The sequence below is a fragment of the Cibotium barometz genome, chromosome 37 (assembly GCF_041138505.1).
Source record: "Cibotium barometz isolate CiBa-2024 chromosome 37, ASM4113850v1, whole genome shotgun sequence".
Lineage (NCBI taxonomy): Eukaryota > Viridiplantae > Streptophyta > Polypodiopsida > Cyatheales > Cibotiaceae > Cibotium > Cibotium barometz.
The window spans coordinates 30,233,737-30,249,676 of record NC_141082.1 but is presented as its reverse complement, the minus strand read 5'-3'; the positions used below and the strand labels follow the sequence as shown (position 1 = coordinate 30,249,676).

Here is a 15,940-nt window from a genome sequence, read left to right as displayed (position 1 = left end):
GAATGTACAACGAATGGTGATCATTGAAAGGAGCTTATCAACAACTAATATTAGCATAGGTTTTGTTCAAAGTGTGGATTTGTTGAAATAATTATTTGTCTTTTGATTAATACATTGGCTTTTTATCCTTTATTTCATGCCAACATCTAGTACAAATGATGATGCACACTTACTATTAAGAAATTACTCTATATCCTAGTGTAGCAGTGAGGCTCAAAATTAAGTTTGAGCCTAATACAAATGATGACGCACACTTACTATTAAGAAATTACACTTACTCCATATCCTAGTGTAGCGGTGAGGCTCAAACTTAAGTTTCAACCGTACCTCCACTTATGTCCCCAACCTTGGGGATATCTTCCAACACAAGGCACAATCTCAAGTTGAGCGATCTTTACGTTGCCCTTGTAAGTGAGGCTCAAACTCAAGTTTGACTCTTATGTTATGGTTCCTAATTCATTATGGTACATCAGTCGAAGTTTAGTAATCTAAGTTTGGATACAAAGTATATGTGTAGATATAAAAATGACTAGTATTGTATTAGCCTTGGTGTATTATTTAAATCCTAAAAGTAATAGCATTTTATTTTAATCTTACAGATATATACAAAGAAGGGAAAGACGAAGATAACATTGCTCAACTAGAACATCATCATGAAAGCCCTACTAGAGAGATCAACTCTCATGATTTAAATGCTACAAATAATGAAGACAACATGGTGGAGGTAGATCACATCGATGATTCAGCTTTGCAAACATCTTCAAGGCCTTCAAGTGATAGGACTAAAGAGACTAAGGACATTCCTAATTTGCAAGTTAATGTTGAGGTTAGTGAGAATAAAGATAAAGTTAATGAAGAGCTTCAAGAGACTTCTGCAACCAAGGAGAGACAAGAAGAGATTGTTGAACAAATGGATGAGGCTACATATGCTACAAATAAAGGGAAAATAGTTGAAATCAAGGACTCTGTGGCAGAGGGTGTTGAAGAAATTGATGAGGCTACATATGCTACGAATAAAGAGAGAATAGTTGAAATCAAGGACTCTGTGGTGGCAGAGGGTGCCAAGAAACCTAAAGGTATATCTTTTTCAATAGGATGTTATTTAAGATGATTTATTCAGCAATTTTGTGTGTTAAAAAGTATGTTTCTCAGCGAGAGTTGTTTTTGCAGGTATAGCTACTTCTAACAATCACAAGTTAAGTACGCAAGAAATAGAGCAACGTGTTGAGGAGCTACGTTCCGATACACAAAAGAGTAGGCCTCTAGGAAGTTTATATTCTTTTGAGAGAGATGGAGATAGATTAGTATTTCAATCTTCACCAATCAATAGGGAAATGCAATCAAGTCTAGGAGCCATCGTCATAGATGAGTATGGGAGCATGAAACGAAAGTAAACTTGTGGATGTTTTGTTGTAATTAGCTCTCATTGATAATATAGGATCACTTGTTTTAATATTGTTAAGTATGTAAACACATTAAAGTGTTATCATTCTTCTGTATTGTATGCAGAAAATATTCCTCGTGCAATCACCATAAAGAAACATGCACTTATACTTGATCTTAATGGAGTTTTACTCAACAAGGAAGAGAAGAGGCATCCACAAACAAATTGTTTTCGAATTGATATTGGTCGCACCACAGTTGTTATTCGCCCCGGGTGTTTTGAATTTTTGGATGAGATTTGCCAGTACTTTCATGTTGGTATTTGGTCCACCATGCTACACAAGAATGTTTGTGCCTATGTAAACACTCTTGAACAGTATGCACATAAGAAATATCATTTCTTTATGGTGTGGGGACAAGAAGAATGTTATATCCATAATCTTCGAAAAGTGTATAGGCCAGATAAGCCTACTGTTGAGGCTATGTTTAAACCTTTACTCAAGGTTTGGAATCAGTTCCAAGATATTTGCAATAACTGAAAGTTTTCAAGGAGGGCATGACTACGTACTGTGCAATGACCTTCTACCCTACCTTTTAAATCTAAATAATACAAATGACATTAGGTCTATTATTTTGCTTAATCGGCTAGGTCAATCTCCTATCACATGGCCATAATTTATTTATCGATTTTCAAGATGTATTGGAAGAATGGCTCCAATTCACCTCCCTATTTTTGCGAGAAGAAGTGGAAAACTCATCTTCTACATCTTCACACTTACCATTATATGGTGATAAGCTAAAGTATGTCCAATCAAGAGGGGAAAAAAGAGAAGTAGAATCTATAAGCAAGGATCTAGCAATGTTGGCATCCAAAGCTGGAGTACCATTACTATCCAAAGACCAACTAAGCTTGTTAAAAGTGTGTTACAAAAGAAGGATTTTGAGTGATCAACATGCTATTGCTTATGCTACTCGCTTGGGATATGATCGTGGTCATCTCATAAGTGGAGTTGCAGCAAAAGCATACATATCAAGGCTACAAAAGGCTTACTTGAGCTTATGGGTAGGATAATGTCTGGTTTCATTAAACATTGAGTGACAGTATAATCAGATTCCAACCTAACCCAAACTAGTTGTTGCTGCAGGTCGAAGGAAACCATTTCTGAGGTCTAAACGTGCAGTTTGAAGTATGGGATCTGCACAAATATCAAGACTTGTTGGGTGCAGAATGTTTGGAGCCATTTTGTACCTAAAAGCCCATAAGATAGACTTAGGCTTTGGCCAAAACAATGTGCTTAGATGGGTTTAATTTTTGGATTGTACGAGCCAAATCTTTACACTATTGTATTAAGAAATCAAATGCCTTCAAACTGACTGTCATTTGATTATCTCTTTTGTCAATATTTGCAATTCGATTGCAATAAAGATGTGTTTGTTTTTTATTGAATATATTGCCTTGTCAAGGTGTAAGGCTATGAATATCATAATAATTTAATTTGGATAGACTCAATTATCTCAATAGTGAAAATCTTTTATACATCATATTCAATAAATTTGATGAAATTTAGCATTGACAATATACTCGCTCTTTTATTTTTTTGGTTGAACTAATGAGGTATTGGAGCATTTGTCTATGAAGGTTTAAGACCATCCATATCATGGATGAATTTATGTTGTTGGCACATAATATATTTATTCAAAATTTTGAATGTACATTAACCAAACATTTTGTTTTCAACAGGATATGTTGAAGCATATAGCTTTGATTTCAAGTGTACAGAAAACTTACTATTGAGGTGGCACCAATCATTGGTGACTTATGTACCTAGAGGCAAAAGAGTTCCACCACCCCCAGATACAATAAGGAAACAAAGAAGAGTATTGATACTTGAACTCAATGGTGTTTTACTTAAGACCATTGAGATGCAACATGGTGATGTATGTCCAGACTGGGCCAAACATATGCATCTTGTGGAAGAGAATACAAGTGTTTGGCATTTGATTCGCAAAGATGCATTCACTTTCCTTGATTTTTGTATGCAATGGTTTGAGGTATGGATCTGGAGTACTAATAGACTACAAAGGACTCGATGCATTCTTGAGTTGTGCTTTCCTCGGCACCATCAAAAGTTTAAGGTCGTAGCAGGGCATGCAGCATGTCAAAAGACGGATCTTCTTATTGGATATCGATTTGTATACCACAAAAACTTAGATGTAGCATGGAGAATTTTTCATGACCTGGATGGAAATAACACACTAATTTTTGATGATACCCTCTACAATGTAATGTGGAATATGCCCGGAACCTACTTGATTTTTCCAAAGATGTGGAATCAAAATATAGAGGAGCTTCAAAGTTTTTTGGAGACAACAATCAGCGCATGGTTACTTGGTTGGATTTATGCAAAGAACAAACGGGAGTATACTTGCAACACTTTAGTAAATGAAGCAGCTTATGATAGAGAAACTTTGTATGTATTGGAGCAATACATGAGAAAACGCTATGTTTGAGATACAATTTGTACTCAATTATTATCTTGACGAAGGGTTTTTGTCTTCGGATAAATTGTAAACTTGAATGTAACAATCTCATTGAATGTAACAAGTGTTCTTTGGCATTATCATCCCATGTTTTTACTTCAATGTCCCTCAAATTTGAGCATATATATCATGATTTATAATCTTGATATAGTGTCTAAGATGGGTTTTTATCTGTGGATCAATCGTAAACTTAGCATATTGTTACTGTCATTGAGATTTACTTTTTGTTTTGTTGTTTCTAACACCACACCCTTTAGAGATCTCTCCTTTCTAAGGTTCCTTTTTATAATGATATTTAGAATTCTTTTGGCAAATTAAATAAACCCCATGTTTAATGTCTCAAAGTGGAGATAGTATTTAACATTATCTTCTTCATATGAAAGGTGTTGTATAATCTCAATTAAGTTTAGTGTCACGTATGTATCTATACAACTACAAACAAATACGCCAAATAGTTGTGTCAAGATATAATCTATTGGCACAAAGAGTGCACCAACAAATAGATGTTAGCTCAAACTACACAAAAATACCGAGTTTCCAACCAATCCTATAAGAAATGGGACTCGAATAATTCCCAAAATTCCTAAATTTGTCTTATGTGTTCTTGTTTCTACCTCTAGTACATAGGTAAAGTCAATAGTTTACTCATATTACCAAGGACAGATCATACACACATCCAAACGCTTACCGATGAGAGATCATACACACTTACCAATGAGAGAGATCATACATACATCCAATGCCACATAAATACTGAAAAATAAGATAGTACTTGCCACCATTTCACAACATTAGTTTCCTCATATATATATCACCAAAGCATTTCAACCACTCTATTTCACATGATTGATATCAAGTGTACAGTACCTTAAGAAAAGCGTCTCTCCTCATCCTTACAATCACCATATAAAAAAGACATGATCTTACATTGCAAGCTTATACTTCCATTTGTACTTTGGCTTGTCCTAGTTTTTGCACAGTCCTAGTTTATGTGGAAAGGCTTACCAATGAGAGAGATCATACATACATCCAATGCCACACAAATACTAAAAAATAAGACAGTACTTGCCACCATTTCACAACATTTTTACTTTGGCTTGTCCTAGTTTTTGCACAGTCCTAGTTTACTGCACAGTCCTAGTTTATGTGGAAAGGCTTACCAATGAGAGAGATCATACATACATCCAATGCCACACAAATACTGAAAAATAACACAGTACTTGCCACCATCCTCATATAGCTTTCACCAAAATATTTCAACCATTCCATTCCACATGATATATATCAAGTTTACAATAGCATAAGTTTAACGCGCGATGCGTATATCTTTTCGAGGACTTGTCCACTTGGAAGAGTCAAAGAAAAGTGTCTCTCCTCATCCTTACAATCACCATACAAACAAGACATGATCTTACATTGCAAGCTTTGTAATCCATCGCATAATAGCACATCCTTGTTTATGAGGATGCCTTCAACACCGATGGGAGCATGTCTTTCAGTTAAGGGCAATAAACCATGGCAAGTGTGACAAGAGAGGGTAGAAAGGGGGTCTACCATCAATGTTTTTGTGCAGCAATGTGGGCACCAAATACGTGGTCTTTTATCAAAGTGAATACGATGTCTACCACGTTGATGTTTTCTTCTCAATACACCGGTTACATGAGCTCGTTTGTTGGGGGGACACAATTCAGCTTCCTGAAATGAAGTTGGAATGGTATTGAAAGGCTCTCTTGGCCTTCCATGGCCAAGCCTAGTTGTCGTCACATGTGCTTGAATTTGACGAACACTCCCTCTTGTAGGCATGTCAATCTCCTTTGGCTTGATAAGATTTGTAAGGTAATCCTTTGAGGTTTGTAGCTGTGTCAAGCATAATTCTTTTTCTGTAGAGTCCTTTGTGTCCAATTCTTCCTCTATTTGACTTAAAATTCTTCTAAATTCCTCAATGCAGAGATGAATGTCTTCACTTGTGTTGGCCTCTTTCATGTCCATCTGATTACAAGGGCTTGCAGAAGTCTCACAAATCTCATGATCCATAGAAACCATTCCCAAGGTGCGTGCATTGTCAATAATGGGAAGAAAGTTGTATAACTCAGGAAAGTGATGCCTCATTATCAATCTTATGCCATATAAGTGCTTGCAGTCACTTGTCCAATCGGGGCAATCACAATAATTAGATTGCATACTCACATGATACCATTGGCTTGAAGAAGAGGTGCTTTGAATCTTGAACGACAAGGCCATTTCATTGATAACTTTCAACGATGAGGGGTCACTTTCAAATCGTTGTAATATTCTCTCCCCTGCATACAACCTTGAACCTTGAAGTGTGCATCTTTGATGATCCACGAATACTAAAGCGCCCAGAATCGGCTAGATCAAGAAGTACAAATGTCAAGAAGAGGATTTAAGATACTTTAAATGAATACAACAAAAATGTTAAAAGAACTAGTGATATTACCTATTTCTTGCTTTTGCTTGAAGAACTCAAGCATAGTTCCACCCATGCGCCTGCCAGTCTTGGAATCGCCCACAAGAGCATGTATAAGTTCAAGCATGGACCGGTTGATTTGTGCATCCAAGAGAGTGTATTTTATGTACTGCCATAGGCGCTCCACCAAGTTAGTAGTATCAACATTCCCATAAGAGAACAATCGGCCAAATTTTGGCCATCGCCTTCGCCATACACAAGTAGACCCACACCAACCATTTGTTACATATCGAATGATATTGTCATGTGCATTGTAACATTGTAAGAAATGTTGATACTTCTGTTCAAATTCCATTTCTGTAAACCGAGTGCATGAGATTTGACATTGTAAGAAATGTTGATACTTCTGTTCAAATTCCATTTCTGTAACCGAGTGCATGAGATTTGACATTGATGTGTAGATCTCATCTTGTAGTTCTTTGGGAACCTACATTTTTCACATTTTTGTTAGAGGTTAAATTATAACCCAAAACTCATATTAAATCAAATATCCTAAGCTACTCTCAATTACGCTGTCCTAGGTTACTGCACAGTCCTAGTTAATGCACAGTCCTAGTTTACTATCCAGTCCTAGTTAATGCACAGTCCTAGTTTACTATCCAGTCCTAGTTTAGTGTATACCCACAGTCCATAGCCTTGAAATATTGCAATCTCTTACTTGTGGTAACAAATTCTCAACCCAAGCTTTCTTAGCATGGAACCAACATAGGATGACATGGCATGCAACTTGTTGGCGAGTTTCTTGCTCTTGTTGAACCCAACAATGGGGATCTTCGTCAACCACCTTAAGCAATGGCTGTAGTTCTTGTGGACACTTGTCAATGACTAGAGCTGTAGGACGAATATCTCCCATTCTTGAAAAAACCATTTTCATAGTAATCTCCAAGGCAATGCTCTCTTGATGAGAGCCTGGGTCATTAGTGCACATCATACACCACACTGGAATGCCAACTCCAAGTTGGTTTGGTAGTATAGCTGCATATAATGGTTTGGTAGTATAGCTGCATATAATGGTAGGCCAAATTTATTTGTCTTGAAAGTACTATCAATAGCCCATGAGTTATGCAAGGAGAATCAAAGTGCCATTTGTAACATCCACGTATCTTGAATAATAAGAATGAATGGTTTGTCTTTGTCTTCCTTTGCTTGAGGATTGTAGGGCTGACAATATAGCACCTATATCCACAAAACATGCAATTAAGAATGTATGGTAAGAAATAAAGGAACTCCAATGATGTCAAGAAAAACCACCAAACTTACCTTGTTTTGTGTCTTTAGTTTCAAGCATTCCATGTACATCAATGCCCAATCATCTTCTGTAGCTTTGTCTGCAATAACATGAATGTCAAGAATATCTATTCACATAGAAAAGAAACCAAGAATGTCAATGAGTATTAGAATGCTACCTTGATTGTGTACTTGGTATGACAACATGGAGACCTCTTTTGGAATCATGAAAAACCTAAAGATCGTGCGATCTAGGTCTGAAGATTTCTCCATATGCAATCTCTCTTTTGAGAGTGACATCCTTGCGACATGGCGAGAGCTACCAATGTCAAACAAATCCTCTATACAACGCTCAATGACAATAGGATGGACTGGCAAATGATATAGATCATTTCGAGTGCCAGGAACATGTCCCTTATGAGAAGCATATAATGAAATAATTGCTTTGTCTTTTGTATTCAAATACTCCACTTGTACCTTAAATGGACAGTGACACTTCTTTGAGGTCCTCAATCTCCTTAGTGTCCCCTTTTGACTAGGTTCTCCACCTCTATGGCAAAAGTAATCAACAACCCTCTTTGATGGCCCTTGGTTTTTTGTTGAGCGAACTTTCACAAGCCTCACTTTGTGCTCTATCATTATCTCTATCAAATGCCTCTCCACATTAGAGCTATCAATATTCAAAATGGTCGTGGGTTCTCTTTTTGGGTTCTTTTGAAGCCAACGTGGAATAGAATATCCATCAACTCCTTTTACCATGTTTCTGCAAGCACAAGAATTAATGAAGTCCTTTACATAAGAAATAGGGATTCCATGTTGATGAATGTCAACACACCATGTTTCTTTAATGGTTTCAAGGGTTTCCTTTATTCCTCTATGATCTCCACACTCCAATATATTATGACATGTTATGACAATATTTTCCCATTCCTCTATGCATGATATCCTTAAATTTGGAAATGACTTTAAGCAAAGCACAAGGGAGCCATCTTGATTTTGATCCAAGCAAAGGTTTTCCTTCATTCGCCTCCATTTCTTCAGATCAAGTATTCCTCTAGAATCGAAAGTCTTAAGACTCTCAATGGTCATCGACAAATTCCCTTGAATAACACTGACCATCACATCATAACTTCTCCTATCAAAGGAGAAATATATAGGCGATAGATAAAGCAGTGGATTAAGTGACTCTTTGGCACTTTCTTCAATTTCTTTGCTTTCAACCCTTTGTGCAAAGAAACCATCCTCTTCTTGACTCCAACTAGATTCTTGGCTACTTGTATCAGGCACCAAGTATTCTTCGATCGTAGTTTGCTCACTTGGGCCATCTTCAATCCCAGGATCTTCAATCCACAAGCTCATCCTACACACACATGGACATATTTAGAAAGTTATCATGTTTCAAAAAGGAAAAAAATTTTCTTAATATAATGCTATTCATCTATCCCTTTGACCGTCGTAGTTTGCTCACAGTCCTAGTTTACTACACAGTCCTACTTTCCCTACTTTTCCTAGTTTACTGCGCAGACCTTGTTTTTTGATTTTCCTACCACATATCAAATAGACTGTGTGATTTAGAGACAAGGGAGAGAGAGAGAGAGAGAGAGAGAGAGAGAGAGCAAATCACCTTCAATGTTTAGTCAATAGCAAGCTTCTTTGAGTAAAAGGGATCAAAAGGGATGGTGGAAGGAGGAACATATGACAAGGTGGAAGCGTGTCCTAGTTTACTTTTTTTCCTACTTTACCTTGGAAAGACGCTCAAACCTTATTACTTGACCACTACATGCAACCAATAGATTTCTTAAGAAGAAAATCTTGAAAAATGATTAAGATTCAAAAATCTCTGAACCCAATTGCGTTTGGTTGTTTTGGCACCTACAATGTTTATCTACATATGTCTCAATTGATCCAATCCAAAAAATGCCATATATCATGCTATATAAAGGACACAATATTGAAAGCCAAAATTAATTTTCACATACCTCTATACACTACAACTCAAACCCAGTGGATGTTCCGCCGGGGGTCCAACGTCGTCGTTCCGCGTGGGCAGGAACGGGTGGAGGCGAGCCAGTCCGTCGTTCTGCCAAATCCCTCAGACGGGAGCACCGCCAAATCCCACGTCTCCAAATCGTACGTCCGTCAAATCCCTCACCAGCTAGGTTTTAGCGGTGTTATCCGACGGCCACGTTTCGCGCGCTCATCTCAGACGTACGATCCTCGATTCCCAGTTTAGCTTCGCTTGTCCTAGTTTACTTTTGCACGCATGTGATCCGACGACTGAGATCGATTCCCAGTTTAGCTTCGCTTGTCCTTGTTTACTTTTGCGCGCATGTGATCCGACGGCTGAGATCCGCGCGCTCATCTCAGCCGTCGATCCCACTTGAGGCGCCTCTTAAAGACACCGTGTGATATAGCGACGAGGCTGCCCCACCCGTGCATAGTCTGCCCCACCCTTACACTTATGTCACGAGAGGAGCTACAGGTTTTTGTCATGTGGTTGTAGCTCCAAAAATAGTGTGAATAATAGAGTAAAGATTAAGTTTGAGTTCATCGGGCATTATAACTCCAAAAATAGTGTGAATAATACAGCCCCACAACCTTAGCAGGCCAAATGCCATGCAGAATTTGTGCACCAACAAGAATTGAATCCGATTGAGCACTCTAAGACATAGACATAAGCTTGGACACATAAGAAAAAATGCAAGAGACAAGCATTGGGTGCAATTTCGTCCCCCATGGGCTTCCTCACATTCTGATGGAGGCAGCCCCTATACCATATCCTACACAGAGATGGATTTTGAAGATGAAGAATAAGAGCATGATGTGTCATAAAAGGATAATGGTACAGAATGGTCCATTCTCTAAGTGATACATGAGCATAACCTCTGGTCTATCAAGGATACGTCTTAAGATATTCACAAATTTAGAAGGTTAGAGAAGTATAATAGGGCTCAGAAGAATCTTATGAATTTTACTCTCATGGATGTGATCACTATGAGTTTACTCCTTATACAACCTGTTATGAGGAGTTACTTTATGAAATTTTATATTCCCATGTTTCCCTCTATTTAAGAATTCTTGTAGATAGGTTTAGATTGAGAATCTGAACGATCGTAGCTTACTATAAGAATATGGCACATCAGAAAGAGATAGCAAGACAAACCACAATAGACAATGCAATAGATACACAATGGAGAGAATTTAAAATTCTGATTATACTGAAGAGGTACAAGTGATGATGTTGTCCACCCGTGCGCTCTCAAATAGAGCTTAGATGGCAATCTAGACAAACTCTGGATGGACTATGTACTGGATACCTTAGCTCATGGCAATCGTGTCCATATATAGTATTGTAAGCGGTGTGGTAGATGCGTATACAACGAGGGCGGTTACACTGCATAGACATGATCACCGCCCGCGTATCAAGAACGCGGCCCACCGACCAACGCTCACTAATAATGGACCTGGTATCCGAGGGAATATTCCTCATACCTCCCACCCCCGAACCCCAGCTAGGGGGGCTGGTAGCCCCCCTAGGACCCCCCAGTCGGGGCGATGCCTCAGACCCCAGCTAACACTCGTACCCCTTACCATCTCCTAACCATCATCAATGGTCACAATAATGACCCCATTGGCATCTAAGCCAAGGCTCCCACTAAAGACATATTCCTCATACCTCCCACCCCCGACCCCAGCTAGGGGGCTGGTAGCCCCTCTAGGACCCCCCAGTCGGGCGATGCCTCAGACCCCAGCTAACACTCGTACCCCTTATCATCTCCTAACCATCATCAATGGTCACAATAATGACCCCATTGGCATCTAAGTCGAGGCTCCCACTAAAGACATATGCACCATAGCTACTCCTCATAATGGGGGCCTAACAAATGTGCATTATACATCAAAGCGAGATACATGCTGAGAGGTAGGCATTGAGTGTATACTAACACTTACTTTACGTATACACGAGTGATTGCGTACATGCGTGAGAGTATGGGTTGCATCGTCTTTATGAGTTTCGTATGGTTATTTATATTTTAATCAATCAATTTATTAATTAATTGGCATAGTTGATATAAGTGCAGATTCTTGGGTTTGAGTTGGGGGTGGTCAGGAAGATTTTGAGACACTCCATTTTGGGTGTAGTAGAATACTATTCGATTTTGTGACGTGCCATTTATTCCATTTTAGGCAGAGTCCATATTTATTGTCAATGTATATATTTATTGGGACATGTGAAAGCTCCCTTAGGCATATTTGATTTTACAAGAGATGTACACATTTATAAGGTTTAAGTTTTACACCTATCATGAGTAGTTTGGGTTACACATCCAATAAAGAAAACTATTTTTATAGAAGTCGATATATTTGTAAAAGTGGACATGTTTTGAGCCCCACAAGTTATTTCAAGCAATATGATTAGAATACACCAAAAGGAAGCGTGGGCTCACTCTTTGGGAGCAAATTGGACCCAATCTTATGTTATGTGCAAATTTTATTCTATGTTTTTTTTTTGTTGATTATTGCTTTGCAATTTATTATTGGGTCATTTTTCTCCAAGAGTGATATCAGAGATAAGATTAAATGCAAAGCTTGAAGTTGATGAAGAACCAGAAGATAAGTAACATTTGGAATTCAAGGGAAGGTAATTTTTCACTTACCATCTACAAGGGAATTCAAAGGTTCAAAAGAAAGCTTGTTTTTACCTATTGGATAACCACAATCCATAAATCTTTTACCCACAATGTAACCAAAGATGGAAAACCATTTTTTAAAACCACTCAAAACCCAAAAGTGGGTTTTTCCATATCTTTCCTTATTGCAAATCAGCCACCCACAGATGATTGTTTCTCAGTCCATAGCCTCCACTTCCACTATTCCAGTGGCTTTCTACTTAATTTCATCTCCCTCTCCCATGGGGAGAAATCATTTGTATAAACATAGAAGCTAACCATTCGGGTCCTCCCTGGCTTTTGCAACCTTGGCAGCACTAGAATTATCAGATTCATCATCTTGTATATGATCATTTCCCTTCTTTGAAAACTTAATCTAGGCCTAGGCTTGACCTTTGTTCTTGAAATCCTTGGCCAAATGACCTTGCTTTCCACAAAAGTAGCAGTAACACCATCTTGTCTTTTGCACTGTAGCAAGTGTGTGATCATGTCCACTAGGAGGGAACCTTGCCTTCTCTGTAGTAGAAATTGGCTGGACAATAGCAAAACAGTCCCAAAAATCCTCCAAAAAATAAACACCGGGAGGGGAGGGAAGATGGGGAAGAAGATGAACAGAAAGAGCCACTTGTTGGGTTGCACAACAAGCAAGAAACATACCTTCGGCTGCAATCCAGGCTGTAAAAATAGCCCACTGACCACCAACAAAGCCCCCCTCTATGTTGAACCTTGAAATCCACAAGGAAAACACAAAGCAAGAGAGCACCAAAAGAGAAAAAATTGACTGAGAAGGGGCATCACTACAGAAACATACCTTCAGCTGCAATCCAGGCTGTAAAAATAGCCCACTGACCACCAACAAAGCCCCCCTCTATGTTGAACCTTGAAATCCACAAGGAAAACACAAAGCAAGAGAGCACCAAAAGAGAAAAAATTGACTGAGAAGGGGCATCACTGCAGAAAACATTGATTCAGCAGTGTGAATAAAATGTAGCCACCTTCAAGCTCTAGAAACAAGGTGCCACGAGGTCGAAAAACGCACATATGGGTAGCTGGGTACCTAGGTGTCAGATACAACCACGAAGATAAAAGCACCCGAAAACACACTAAAGAAGGAGGCCATAAACTTGCAAAAACACTGCTCTAAACACAGCAACCTGCCACTTCGCCTACTCCAAAATCCACCAGAAAATGCAAAACTCCACAAAAAAATGCACAAGTGCTGGACAGCCACTTGAAGCCTTCAAGGTGGGCCAATTTACAGAAAACACAGATGGAGGAGAGAGGACAGCAACAAGGCATCAACAAGAAGCAAGAGAAGGAGGGCCGTATCACAGCAGGGAACCTAGGCAATGATACCATGATAAAGGTGCACAATGTGGAAGCAAAACATGGGAGATAGGGAGAGAGGCAGAGAGAAAGAGATATTAGGCAATGAGAATCATCTTATTATAGCATGAAGCTTTACAATGGCAATACTAGCCAGCAGGTGGGTGTAGTATAAGTGCATGTGAATTAGTGTTGGATAACAAGTGAGTGGAGAAGAGTTCCTTATATAGGGAGGCAAGGAATTGGCCGACTGCCAGTTCCTTGATGGCCGACTGCCATCAAGGATTTGGCCGACTGCCATCAAGGATTTGGCCGACTGGGAGTGATCCATCGGAGAGGGAGGGTGCTAGGAGGGGCTCACTGGGGATTCAATGGGGCCATCTAGCCTCATTGGAAACTAAGAAGTGGAGGAGGAGTCTCGGTGGGGTAGCACCTGCCAAACCAAAGGGGCCAAAGGGACCCTCGTAGAGGGCACATCACCAACAGGTGAGTGCAGTGGTGGATAAATGCTCGAAATGGTTCTCTGATAGAACCAAAACCTCCTGTACTCTACCAATGGGGCTGCCACTTGGTGCACAAGTGGTGGCACTTAGCTATGATAGTCCGATGACGGCCCCCTTGGTGTGGGCCAATAGTTTGCCACTCTCCGATTAGCAAAGTTGTTCGCAGTTGGGTAGTATTGTTGCTCGGTTGCCTGAGGGCTTGCCTCTCTCTCTACCCCTTGGTGTGGATTTGAATGAGGACCAGGGAGGGACCACCAGCAGATGTGGTCTCCTGGACTGGCGTCAAGGGGGGCAAGCTCTGGTGGCCCATCTGCCTGCATGGAATACTAGCTAAGAAGGTCGGAGTACTCCACTCGCTAAATGATGGGGTCTCCTCGAAGCCAAGGAATGGATATGACATGGGGCATTATCTCTGGCAAGGCAATACAAATGTGTACGGATGGAATCCCTATGCATGGATGGAATCCTAGCCACTCATGCGAGGGACGAAGTGGCTATGGGGGGGATTCCCTCCATACACTTAACCATTGCTCAAAGAAACTAGTTGGGCTTTCTCCTAACTCATTAGGGCACAAGCACATCAAAGGAATTAACAAATTTTGAACCAGGTTTGCCCGGTAGTAACATGATTAATTGGCGCCATTTTTTGAAAGGGAAATCTAGATCTACAAGTAACTTGTGCAAATCTCTCTAGTTCCTCTTAGCCTTGAGGGGTTTTTTGGGGTGCTCTACAAGCTGGTAACTTCAATATTTTCATCTGATGCCTCCAACATAGATGTCTTCACCCTGTGTGCTTCACAAAAAGTTACTTTAGTGAAAGTACTATTAGTCCATGATTATCTCATCAAATCTCATGCTACTTGGCTTGAATCATAACTAGATATATTGCTATACTGCATCCAAAATAGTGATTAATTTTTTTAATCAGGGATTAATCGACCCTAATCCCAACCATTGGGCACAATTGATGCTTGAATCTTGCCATTAGGGACCTGCACAGCTCCCTATCACTTCATATTATAAAAGCCCCTTGTTTATTTCATTTCATTTCATTTCTCTCTCTCTCTCTCTCACACACACACACACATCCCTCTCTCAGTCTCACACACGCACATAGACCTCACCTCACCTCACCTCTCTCTCTCTCTCTCTCTCTCTCTCTCTCTCTCTCTCTCTCTCTCTCTCTCTCTCTCTCTCTCTCTCTCTCTCTCTCTCTCTCTTTGTGCATGTAGGAAGGCAATGTGGATGGGATGAGGAAAGGGTGCGGATATGTTTTTGGGCTGGGGCTACGATCAATGGCTCCTGCGATCTTGCAAGAGCCATCTGTTTTGGGTTTTTTTTAAATACCCAAGAGCATCACTTAAGCGACGCTTTCTTAAGCAACATCATTTAAGCAATGCCCTGTAGTTTGCAAGTGTTGTTAGCAACGTCATATAAGCGACACTTACTTAAGCAACATCATTTAAGTAATGCCTTATAGTTTGCAAGTGTTGCTAGCAATGTCGCATAAGTGACGTCTAAACATGTGTCGCATATGTGGCAGCTCATGCAACGGTTCATACGACATAGTGTTTTCAACTCGAAAAATCATCGTTTATATGACATTCATCATTGTGTAAAAAACGCATTTGTAAAAACCTGTCATTTCAGGGCTATCACTAAGGGGGGGGTTTGTGTTGTAGTGTTACATTATAGAAAGAAGCCCTTCCTCATAAACCTCCTCTTAAAATTACACTCTTGCTGCACAAGAAGGAGTGAGAGTGGGGATCAAAGAGGTGGTAGCCCTTTATTCCGTGAGGCTC

The 15,940-nt window shown here is 39.6% G+C and overlaps 1 protein-coding gene across 1 annotated transcript; it reads left to right on the top strand.

Annotated features, from left to right (window-relative positions):
- Positions 1-865: 865 nt before the first annotated feature.
- Positions 866-1,395, top strand: LOC147617154 (uncharacterized). The gene is made up of 2 exons (XM_086776359.1): positions 866-1,076; positions 1,171-1,395. Exons 1-2 carry the CDS (start codon positions 911-913, stop codon positions 1,392-1,394), a joined length of 390 nt encoding a protein of 129 aa, XP_086632485.1. The 5' UTR covers positions 866-910; the 3' UTR covers position 1,395.
- The last annotated feature ends 14,545 nt before the right edge of the window (positions 1,396-15,940 follow it).